Source organism: Epinephelus lanceolatus, chromosome 19 (assembly GCF_041903045.1).
Source record: "Epinephelus lanceolatus isolate andai-2023 chromosome 19, ASM4190304v1, whole genome shotgun sequence".
Classification (NCBI taxonomy): Eukaryota; Metazoa; Chordata; class Actinopteri; order Perciformes; family Serranidae; genus Epinephelus; species Epinephelus lanceolatus.
Window position 1 is genome coordinate 1,478,188 of NC_135752.1, and position 12,559 is coordinate 1,490,746.

The window sequence follows — 12,559 nt, forward strand, 5'->3', positions numbered from 1 at the left end:
TGGAACCAAAGCATCACGATTATTAGCCTACTACATGCAAGACCCAATATTCGTTATTTGTTTGCCCTCTGGTGGTTATTACTCTTCACTACATTTCAGTATGCTACTGTACATGCCACGTTTTTATCTCGTGCGATTTAATATACGCGCATTATTGTTTGAAAGTAAAGTCGTCCGTGCATTGCTGTCAGCATGTAAAAAAACAACTGTGTCGTCGCCGTTGTACCACAAACTCTGTACACATATAGCGGAACCACAGAGAAAGCCAGGCGTGGAGCACACAGGCCCCGGTCACACCGTTCCACATAGTGCGTGACACCGGAAGCAACTTTACCTTGGAATCCATGGGTGTAGCAAGCCCGCAGCGTTGTCTATCAGGCAAGTTTAGGTCCTGTGAAAAGAAAAGTGCTGAGGAAACTGTAAATAAAAAAGTTGCTGTGTTATGTTAGCGGGAAAATATGTGAGGAATGTAGTTATTATATTTTATTTACTTTTCAGAATATGTCAATTATTCACGTGTTGTTTTCTAAAGAGTTACCAAATACTCCTACGGCGCTTCCTGTAACAGGAACTAAGGGTGAAATCCTGCCCATAGTACACATAGCGTTTCTGTTCTCTTAAGGTTTTTAATGCTGTCAGAGCCTGCAATCACCACTAACGTTATTACACTAAAACTCTGTGCTTGGGGAATGGATAGAAGACCAGTGTCACTCCGTTAGAAACATTATGTAATCCACTATTAACCGCATCAATTCTCTCATCATGGTGGTTAGCTAAGATCAGCTACGAAGCTAGGTTACTTGGACCATTCTTTCAACTTGATTGCTGACAGGTTAGCTTACGACAGCTAACTTCGCTATGTGAACTAACTAAGCCAGGAAAGTGGCGATAAAGAAACTCCCTGCAGCTCTCTGGTTGGTGGACATGGTTTACATTTTGAAATGTAATTTTATGTATTAGCAGATACTGTTAATGGATTGTTTGGATGTTAGCAGTCGTAGCAAGTATGCTATGAAATTGTAGTAGTGTTACTTAGCTAACGTCTGCTTGGAAGTTGCTATTTAGCAGGTAGCTAACTTAGACTGCATGTACAAACAGATACAAACGCTCGTAAAAGTAATTACCTGACGTGGTTGACAGTAGTTTACTGCAGCTATTCATATAATTCATTCCACAAAAACACAAGTCATTGTGTCTGCTATCATCCAACAAGTCTTTGAAATATTCTCTCTGGCTACATTTTTTCTTTATGAAACTATTAGGAATTGGTCAATGTGATAAACTCATGAAGTGACATTACTACATAATGTAGCATATCACGGATGCTTGCTTTGTTTGACTTGTGATTTCAGCTCAACATATGGAAATGCAATGATATGAAACTGAGGAAACGGAGTAAATCAGTTAACAGCAGATATTTGACTATTTGACATGATTGATACTTTAAATGATTATTGAATTTCTAAATTGTGTTTCATTAGTTTTCAGTGATTGAAAAGTCCACTGATTATGACGAAATTACTTTTCATTTTTATGTTGTGGTGTTTTTGTTTGTGTAAATAGAGATGATTCAAGAGATTTTAAGTATACAAATGCAAGATATTTATTTACTGAAGTGTTCGACGCATTTAGGAAAATAATGCATCTATATTATATAGTGGATCCACAATATCATATTATCATAATACTTAAGTCACGATTCAATATTATTGCAATTTTAAATATGTTGCGATTTGCTGAGTATTGTGATAAAATATATTGCGATAAAATGTGAGTTATTACCTTATTTTGAACTGTAAATTATGTCCCCAAAGGAAAACTTTGTCAACATCTATAAAGTTTCCAGTCTGTTCTTCTCCTTGAGCCATTTTTTTACAGCAGCAAAATGTATCTAGTGAACTGAAAAAGCTATTGATTACATTATTCTAGAAGGCAAACCAAAGTTGTTTTTTTTTAATATTTTTATATTAGGGACAGAGCATATTAATGAACATTATATTATACAAAACGTAAATATGCCAGATTATAGCCGAGTTTAATTTGGATTTGTAATTTTAATATACATTTTTATGTTTGAAATTGTCAGTTACACAACACATTTACAAACTTAGACAAGAGTACACAGTCATGTTACTAAACATTCACTCTATTTTGTTTTTGTTTCATCTTCTTATCAGTCAGCAGTAAATTAATTAATTCCAATTTGATCATAGCAAAACTGCCATGCATTTGTCAAAGTCAAGACATTCTTCCTGCTTTTTGTTTGTTTTTTGTATGATTGAATATCTTTGGGTTTTTAACTTGGTCAGAAAAAAACACCTTATTGGAATCCCTCAAATTATGTCAAACACATTATTTTTTAAAGTGCTGGCTGTGGCTGCTCGAGACTGTCATGTATGAACAACATGCTGACGTCAGACCCTGTGTTGTTCTTGTAGGTGTTGCAGGTCGCTCTCATGTGCCCATGGAGAAGGCAGTCTTTGAGGGGTGGCTGGAGTCAGTCTCTGCCACTTTCCTTACTCTAAGTGACCAGCAGCGCAACCAGTCTCTGGACCACCTTATTTCTCTAAGTGGTGCTGCCCAGCTCCGTCATCTGTCTAATGGACTGGAGACATTGCTCAAACGTGACTTCCTGCGCCTCCTTCCTCTGGAGCTGGCTTTCTACCTACTGCACTGGCTGGATCCTGAAACCCTGCTTACCTGCTGTCTGGTCTGCAAACAGTGGAATAAGGTGAATATCATGCTGAATCCTGACATCTGGAAACACCTCATCTTCTCTTCTCACATGTCTTAAATGTCTCCTCTAGGGTTGCAGTGATATACAGGTTTTAAAGTATACAATGTCCTAAAAGTTGATGGTTATCATACAGTGTACATTTGCTTATCTATGGCATGAAAAAAGCAACAGGATGTTGAATCTCCCCTTTATTTTAGTTATTTTCTAAGGGGAGACTTTTTTACACATACATCCATTAAGAAAATGGTTTCATGTTTCAGTTACAGTAATAAAACATTTGTTCCACCAAAAATAACCCTTCCGTTTTCATTCCTTTAAGGGTCATTCCATTAAGGATCAATATAAATTCTGTAATACTGTGAAACTGCAGTATTTTCTGAGACGTTGTTTTACCATGAAAATGTCATACCGTTGCAACCCTAATCTCTTCATTTGCCTCACTTGCGTCTTTTTTTTTTTTTTTTTTTTGCCTCTTAGTCCCTCCCACGTAAGTAGGGCTATACTGACTGTAATCTTTTTACATTTGGAGCTGGATCACCTGTTAGTGCGCTTTAAGTACTCTGCATTGTTATCTTGCTTGGAACATGTATTCAGACTGTGTGCAGATAATTTTAACAGTTTGTAAGTGATCTTAACTGCTCAGACATTGAATGCATATGGGCCACTTCTATCACCAGCACTGTTTTTCTGAATTATTGACGTAGGTATTTAAAGTTACTTTGCTTGTAAATTCCTCATACAGTTCTTATTATCGTTCTATTCATGTATGTTGAAATTGTATCTGAAAGTGAAATAAAATCCCAAATCTGAAAACTTAATTTACAAAACCACAGACTATGTATCTTACATACAGTCTGTGCACAAAACATTATACAACTGTCACATGATGAGCTGAGTTTAGAGAGCCCCAAAATCATCTACCCGGTATAAGTATTCACAGTATAAGTATCAGATGTGATATGTGATTGTGATTTGGGATAATCTTGTAGAAATAGCTGCTGGTGGGTGTGTGCTCACCTGTGTGTGCATGTGCTCACATGTGTGTGTGTGTTTTGACAAATATATTTATTCTCTTTAATTCTGAGAAGATTTATTATGTTTTCACTTATTGAGACTATGAACAAAACAGGAAACAACAACAACAGATCTGGGGCCTATTGCACAAAACTAGGATAAGGGATTAAGCCGGGATATCTTGGTTATTCTGGCTCAACTTATCTGTGATCCGGTTGCACAAAAGCGGGATAGTGGAAAGCGGGATATGTTATGGCATAAGTTACCATGGAGATTTATTCTGTGGAGCTAGCCTGCTCCAGACCAGGCTAAGTTCCAGGATTTATTTAATCTCATTCCTTATCTCAGTCAGCAGTCACCACAAACGGAAACCAATAGTTATTCCACTGCCCATTGCACATTGTTATCACATTCAACCAGACCCACTGTCATTATTTAAACATTTGTGATCATTAATTGCAATCATTTTAGATAAATGATGATTTTAGATGATTTTGCAATCATTAGATAATTTATGGTTTCCCATAGACTATATATAAAGAACACATCCCATATAAATACAAATACACATCAAAGAGTAACATGATGTTCCTTTATTGAATAAGGATAAATCAAAGCAAGTAAACCATCAGCTCCTTTCAAAACTGAAGTCACACAGTGACTCTACAAGATAGAAAGCACGGAATCAAAGCACATTATACAACACAAGAATAAATACACATTCAAAGGTCTGTATATGATACACCCCGCATGTCTGCACACTGAAATAAATGCAGGACAAATCCATACACAACAAATGAACAGACAAATGAATGGATGCAGTAGCCTCCCTGCAATCTTGTATACAGACAGTATACAGCACAAACAACATAAGAGGCCAAATCAATTTAAATTGAATAAAAAAACACAAATTCCTCTGCCACTGCAGGGCATATTTAACTGAAATTTAAAGCATGCATGTTAACTAAAATAATTTAACACATATTGGTCCCTGACCAGCCGACCACTGTCGTCATCAGGGAAGATGGCAGGATTGTCCCAGTCCATGTGTGATGGCACTCTGGGGGCCCTCTCCTTCCTCAGGCAGGCCACATTGTGGAGGACAGCACAGGCCACAGTGATGTCACATGCCCTCAAAGGGCTGACCCTTAAGTGGTGAAGACAGTGAAAGCGTGCCTTCAGGAGGCCAAAGGTCATTTCGATCCTGGCCCTTGTCCTGGCATGGGCATGATTATAGGCCTGCTGTGCTTCCTGAGGGTCTGTGTATGGTGTGAGGAGAAAAGGCCCCCAGCAACACACCAGAGAATTCACCTGTCAATACAAAATCTCATCATCAAACCTCATAAATAGAGTGACATTCTTGACACAGCCATGATGTAAAAAGTGGTTATTAATAGAGGCTGTGTGGCTCACCTTGTGATAGGCGCTGATAGATTCCAGAGGTCCGAAAGACTCAGGAGTCATGGACTAAGCCAGGCCACTTTGCCACAACATATACACAACGTTTACACAATTTCACTCACATGTGCAGTCAATTTCACTTACAATTTCAACTGATTCATAATCAGAGTACAACTACGTTTTTGGAGATGTTAATTAACTAATTGGATTGTAATTGTGATGGTTTCAGCGGAGCAGTGAGTGTGTATTTGTATTTGTGCACTACTTAGGCATTCAGGCGGTCTGCAACTTTGCCACGCTTTCTCTAGTTGTTTTATTACTGTGGCGGTGTTGCCTTTCTTTTTGATTTGATCCTTTACCTCTTTGTAAGCCTCCATGAGGATTTCTGCCTCCGACGGGGAAAAGTATGCTGCTCTTGTTGCCATGGTGAATCAGTGAATCTGTGATCGATGGCGGGGTCTATTTGAGGAAGCCGCGTGCGCGCATTGATCCAGGATTGGTTTCACCTGACTTGATGAATCCGTGTCTGCTCATCCTGGCTTGGTCTTTGTGCAACCAATTAAGCCTGGACGCTCTTGTTTTGGATTCGTTGAACCCAGCTCAGTCATTTAACCTTGTATGTCTGAATCCTACTTTTGTGAAACGGGCCCCTGGTCTTGCATGAGATAAATGAATGAAAATGTTTTCCAACAGGGCCTAATCTCTTGACAGTAAAACATCATCGGGTGATCATCAACATGAGTCAATATAGTACTGATTAGCAGCACATTCACATTAGCACAACGTAGCACTATCAGGGGATAAAAACACAGTGCGTCTCGTGAACAGCAAAGCACCATCGTCACTGACATGAGCGAATACAGCATCTGATGTCATAGCAGATGTTGCAATGCAAGATAACACAGTAATGTCTGTAGTAATATTCTACATATTCCTGAATTTGGGTGTATTTTAAATAAAAATGCAAGGTTATTGTCTATTGACAGTCCCTGAGACCTCTGTGCTGCTCTGTCACATTTACCAGGTAACGGCGATGCTCAGACCTTTGGAGAGCTGGGGATGAGAAAAGGTTGGTGGGCGAACAGGTGTCAGATCTTTGCAGAGCACCAGTACAAACTCTCAGCGGTTTCCATGACATGAGAAATACTTTCAAAACTTGTGAAGTCACCCGATGCCACTGTTTTAACACGGATTGGTTGTTCAAAATCACTCCCGCCCATATATTTACACACAGCGGGAAAGGCATGGCACATGTAAATATACTATTTGTAAGAGTTCAAGGAGTCTTTTGTGATACCTTTATTGCACGTTGGTGTAGTTATGAAGGTAAATTTTTGATATACAGGGTCCCCACGGTCATGAAATTCCTGGAAAAGTTATGGAATTTGAAAAACCCATTTTCCAGTCTTGAACAGTTATGGAATTAACTGACTGTTTTGAAAAAGTTTTGAAATATACTTCGTTTTAAAATATATTGTAGTGTACAATACTCCTTAAAATACTCAAAAGATATCTAGCGTTACCGAAAAAGTGTAAGCTATTATTTAAATCGAATGTTGCACCAATTAGGCTCATGACCGGTGAAACGAATATGACGTGATGTGATGCATAGACATAGGCTATGTATGTAGCTAGTTGGCTAGTTAGCAGTTGTTTTCGTTTAGCAGTGGCTTCCGAAAAAATGCCTGGAAAATACTCAACAATGTATGGCTTACAAATTTGAAATATAAATCATGGCTCAAGAGAGAGAAAGACCCTGGCGAGCTGGATGTAAGCTCTGTGTAAAATCATTTGATGTCAGCAACATGGGGGAAGCAGTGCTCGTTAGCCATGCCAAAGGAAAGAAACATTTAGACAACCAAAAGGTAGCTGAACAAACCGCCAGCGTCAGAACCTTCTTCACCCCTCAGCCTGCTGCAGCCACAGCCATGCCTTAAGCTTCACCTTCAACTAAGGCAAGCACATCAACATAGCCAACCCTCAACCAATATGCTGCCTCAAATGATGTGCTATCGGCTGAAGTGTTATGGACTCTAAAGTTAATGGATTCGCATTATTCGTACAGTTCATGTGCCAACACAGGTGCAGTTTTTTGAGCCATGTTCCCCGACAGCAAAATAGCATCTAAATTTAGTTTAGGGGAAACAAAGTCTGCATACCTCGCAACATTGGCATTGCGCCCTACTTCGAATCACTCCTGGTCAGAGAAGTGTCCAGGCAGGCTGGTTATGTAATGATGTTTGACGAAAGCTTGAACAAAGCTCTGCAACTCAAACAGAGAGATCTGCACGTACGGATTTGGGATGGTGGGGAGGTGAAAACCCGTTATGTAGGCTCTGAGTTTCTTGGACACGCAGCTGCCCAGGACATTGTAGATCGAATGCAAACTATACTCTCTGAAACAGAAATGAAGAATCTCGTGCAGCTGTCAATGGACGAACCCAACGTAAATTGGGAGGTTTTCGATTTACTTCAGTCTGACCTGGTCCAAATCAACAAATCTCTACTGAACATCATGTCATGCGGACTGCATACTCTCCATAACGCCTTCCGAGACGGATACAAGGCAAGCGGATGGGAGGTGGACCATACCCTCTGTAGCCTGTATTGGCTCTTCAAAAACAGCCAAGTGTGTTGAGAAAACTTTGTAAACTTCACAGGTAATGTATTTTATATTATATTATATGCTATTGAATTGTAAGCCAGTTTTGCACAATATCTATACTGTGAATGTAATGTGTTGATTGTTGTTGTAATGTAGGCTATTGAAATTATTAATAAAGTCCTTTAAAACTTGCAGGCTGCAACACACCCATGCTGAAATTCTGCCAGCACCGATGGGTTGAAAATGTGAAGGTCTGTGAGAGAGGGCTGATGCTGTGGCCTCGTGGTGAACTACATTGATGCAGTCTCACGAGGAGACTTACCGCAGCCAAAGATCAAATCTTTCCAAGAGATCAAGACGGCCTGTGCAGATCCACTTTTCTGAGTGAAAACAGCAGTATTGCAGAGCATATTCAAGCAGGTCTGCACGTTTTAATATTTTACTGTTCTAAATTTGTATTCGGTTTTAAGAATTTTTTTTTCTATTTTGCACTCTCTTTTAATTTAATTACTTTACCCTGATTGTTTCTTTTAAATCTGTTCTTTCTGTTTATATGATTTATGTTTTTATCCATCTCTTTTATGTTAAGCACTATGTGATGCATTTACTTGTATGAATGGTGCTATATAAATAAAGTGATGTTGACAGGTCACCCCTTTCCTCGTCCAGTACCAGACCGACAAGCCAATGCTACCATTCATGGGTGAGGACGTGTACCAGCTGCTCAAAGGTAATAATAATTATGTATTTGCCCCTTCTATATCATTTCAACCGATAGTAATGTTAGATAAACGGCCACCTTATTTCAAACAATGTGGTGGCCAAAATAATAACACATGGTTGTACAGTGTGCGTACCCCGTGGGTGGTGGCGTTTGGGTTGAATAGAGAGATTTATTGCAGAGCTGTTGTATTAGAATGCATTGGTTTTGCTAGTACCTAATGAAGTGGCCGACGAAACATCAAAACGAAAAAAAACCTTAGTGACTGCGGTAGATGTGGTTGTCTGTGAAGCGCCGCGGTCTGCTTCACAGGACCGCGGTTGTGCGGTCAACCGGTAACCGCGACAGCCCTACCTCCCATCTGCTTGCCTTGTATCCGTCTGGCCAGGGAGTGTGCATGTTCCTACATACACTGACATCAGTATGTAAAGTTGTGAGAGCGCCCTCTACTGGACCTGTGCTAACATTATTTTCCCAAACTAATTAGGAATAGGAATATTAATAGGAAACACTGCATGAGAAAAATGAATAACATGACTGAAAGAATGTTAAAATTATCTATGATGACCTAGTCATTACCTAATAATCACTTAATATTTATCTTCTGCTTTTTTCTGTCTGCAGGGCTCATGGACCGTTTTATCAAAGAAAAGACCATGAAAGAGGCTACCTCGGTATACAAAACCCTTCAGGTGCCTTTTGATCAAGCTAGTGAACAGAAAGATGCCTCCAAAGTGGAGATTGGGTTTGCAGCAGAGGCAGCGCTCAGCAAACTTAAAAGTCAGAAGAAGATCTCAGAAAGACAGGTGCTTGAGATAAAAATGGACTGTAAAACTTTCCTCATTGCACTCGTGCACAAGCTTGTTCACAAGACACGTGTGCAATACCTCCTTGTTCGAAGCACGCAGTGCCTAGATCCTAGACAAATGGTTGCCAACAAAGGGCAGTGTGTGTGAACAAAATGAAAAGAGTCCTGCAAACCCTTGTCAGTGCAAATCAAGTGAAAGAATCAGTTTGTGACGATGTACAGGGCGTTCTGTGATTGTGCTCTGGTCACTCCAGGGTTCAGAGAATTTGACCCCACCTCAGATAGAGTATACACTGTTTTATGAGACCATGGGCTCTAGCACTGAATTCAAAAACCTCTGGGAGGTGGTGAAGGTGCTTCTTGTGATGTCCCATGGACAGGCAAGTGTAGAGAGGGGGTTTTCTGTTAATAAAGAAGTTGAGGTAGAGAATCTGAAGGAATGGTCTTTAGTGGCACAGAGACTTATCATTGACCACATTAGGGCAGTTGGAGGAGTGCGTAAAGTTCAGATCACAAAAGAACTGCTTATATCAGCTGCAGGTGCAAGGCAGAAGTATTGTGCCTACCTTGATGAGCAAAAGAGAGAGAGAAGCAGAAAGACGCTTGCCATGAAAAGAAAGTCTCTCATGGAAGAATTGGATGAACTAAAAAAAAAAGAAGAGAGCTAGAGTTGAGACTGATGCCACCGCCTTAGAGAAAGCTGCAGATGAGTACGCGAACAAGGCAGAGACCACTAGCAAACTAACCTTTATTGCAGTGTCTAACAGCCTGCGCCGTCCAGCCAAAGAAAGAAAGCAAGTCTTCTTGACATTGAAAAGCAAATCAATGAGAAACTATAAGAAATTAAGAATGAGTAGACACAGTTTGACTGTTCAAAGCAAACTTATGTTCATTTTTTAACATATATATTTTTTTATGAAGCATAGTGCACTGTGATATTAGGTTTTACTCTCAAAATGTTGTATCGCCTAATGCTGTGAGGCCTTGATTGCCATTTATCTTGTGGTGCTCTTGTACCAGAAACCCAGACTAATTTATTTATTTTATTGATTCCTTATTTAAACGAGGAAGCCATCCCTGAAGCACAGTGGCCTACTTAAGTTACACTTAATGCACAAATGTTTTTTTGTAATTGTTGAATATCTGATTGTCTCAGAATAAATATCATTATTTGTTACCTCTTCAGTGTTTTCACTTTTTGAGCATTTAAATGCTGTAGCACTTGGTTAATTGTTGTTGTTACCGGTCAACGCTACATTCACTAGCCGATGCATGATTAATATGTAAAAATACAAGAATACGGGTGCCATAGGCTCTTGCGCCATTGCGCTATGCCCTAGGATAGGTGCGTGATGGACACAACGTCCCTTCCATTCCCTATGCCACATTTTTACTACACTGCTTAGGCCATAGCACACTGGAGAGGCTCATTATTGCGCTCTATGGTCGCTATTATAGGTCTCATCTATTATAAACTAAGTCATGGAAATTTGGTAAAATATTATGGAAAAGTTATGGAAAGGTTTTGAAAAATCATTGGTAAAAAAGTGTGGGAACCCTGGATATATTGTGCAGCCCTAGGATGTTGCTTGTGTTACACCGTTGCATACAGTTTCCAAACGGCAGGTGCTGCTGTCAGACTGTCACACCAGCACCACCCCATGATACTGTACTCTAAATGTATATATTTTTTCTGTCTTCATTGGCAATGTAGCACAACATAGCACCATAAATAAGGAATGTCTAACTTTAAGTTAAATCCGTTATATTGTTAGGATACGTGTCATGCTTTTGCAATGACAGTGAAGTAATTTCATATAGGCATATCCTTGCTGATGTACCCTGAAACTAATAATGGAGCTAACCTTAGCTAGCATGGCTATTATTATCCTAGCCACTGTAGCCAGTCTGACCAGTCGATAACAGAAAGCTAGAGCCAACTAATATCAAAATGTTGTTTTTGGCATGTTTAACGTTAAGTCAAATGCGATTATACTATAGATCATATATGACAAGTCATGGAACATTAACCAGGCATGCATCTGTCGTACTATTTAATATTTCCCATAAATAAAAGAAAGGCACTCTTGCGCTTCAGCCAAAAATAAAACTGGATCGGTGTTCACAGCACAGGACAAAATAGTAGACAATACATCAAGTGGGCCACTTCAAAAATGACTGAACCCAAATGAAAGGAGGCTGGAGCACTCGATAAAACTGCAGAGCTTTTATTAAGGTGCAAACAGACTGACGTTGTGACGCTACTGCGTCTTCTTCAGAGTTAAACAGGTATTGATAGAACAATGGCAGTTAAATACACACATCCTGAAACCCAAATGGTCTCTCATTGGTAAATGAGGATGAGGGAAAATTAACCAATCCTGTTGAGGCACTCATCAAAAAGAGGGTGTAAAGAATCAGCAGTCCAAAACAGAAAACACTCCCACTATGAATGATGAAGATGAGGAAAAAATAAAAAATAAAAGATAAATAAATAAATAAATAAATAAATAATAATATATTGAAAAAAATAGTAATAATAATACTAATATTTAAAAAAAGGAATAAATATATATATATATGTATATATATATACAGTCAGGTCCATAATTATTTGGACAATGATACAGTTGTCGTCATTTTGGCTCTGTACACCACCACAATGGGTTTTAAATGAAACAATGAATACCTGCTTAAAGTGCAGACTCTCAGCTTTCATTTAAGGCTTTTTTCAAAAATGTAGTATGAACCGTGTAGGAATTACAACCATTTCTTCACACAGTCCCCCAACTTTAAGGGCTCATAAGTATTTGGACAAACTAACATAATCATCAATTAAACAGTCAGTTTTAATACTTGGTTGCAAATCCTTTACAGTCAATGACTGCCTGAAGTGTTGGACACATAGGCATCATCAGATGCTGGGTTTCTTCCCTGGTGATGCTCTGCCAGCCCTTTACTGCAGCCGTCTGCACTTCCTGCTTGTGTTTTGGGTGTTTTGCCCTCAGTTTTGGCTTCAGCAAGAGAAACGCATGCTCAATTGGATTCAGGTCAGATGATATGACTTGGCCATTGCAGAACATTCCACTTCTTTGTCTTAAAATGTCTTTGGTTGCTTTTGCAATATGCTTCAGGTCATTGTCCAACTGCACTGTGAAGCATCGTCCAATGAGTTTTGAAGCATTTGGTTGAATCTGAGCAGATAATGTAGCCCCAAACACTTCAGTATAAATCCAATAAGCTTCTATTCTGAGGAGTTTGTTGACAATATCT

At 39.3% G+C, this 12,559-nt stretch overlaps 1 protein-coding gene across 6 annotated transcripts in view; it reads left to right on the plus strand.

The window, feature by feature from the left end:
• The first annotated feature begins 225 nt into the window (after positions 1–225).
• The window catches only part of fbxw2 (F-box and WD repeat domain containing 2), a 37,921-nt gene continuing 25,587 nt past the window's right edge, over positions 226–12,559 (plus strand). Inside the window, exons 1-4 of one of the 6 annotated variants that reach the window (XM_078161851.1) lie at positions 6,192–7,812; positions 7,953–8,177; positions 8,406–8,487; positions 9,103–9,284. In XM_078161851.1, the coding sequence (XP_078017977.1) occupies positions 8,445–8,487; positions 9,103–9,284 (225 nt within the window). In that variant the 5' untranslated portion in view covers positions 6,192–7,812; positions 7,953–8,177; positions 8,406–8,444. Of the gene's footprint in view, positions 379–483; positions 915–2,438; positions 2,732–6,191; positions 8,178–8,263; positions 8,488–9,102; positions 9,285–12,559 lie in introns of those variants that run through there. The other 5 variants (XM_033646586.2, XM_078161852.1, XM_033646584.2 and 2 more) reach the window with 5 other exon arrangements.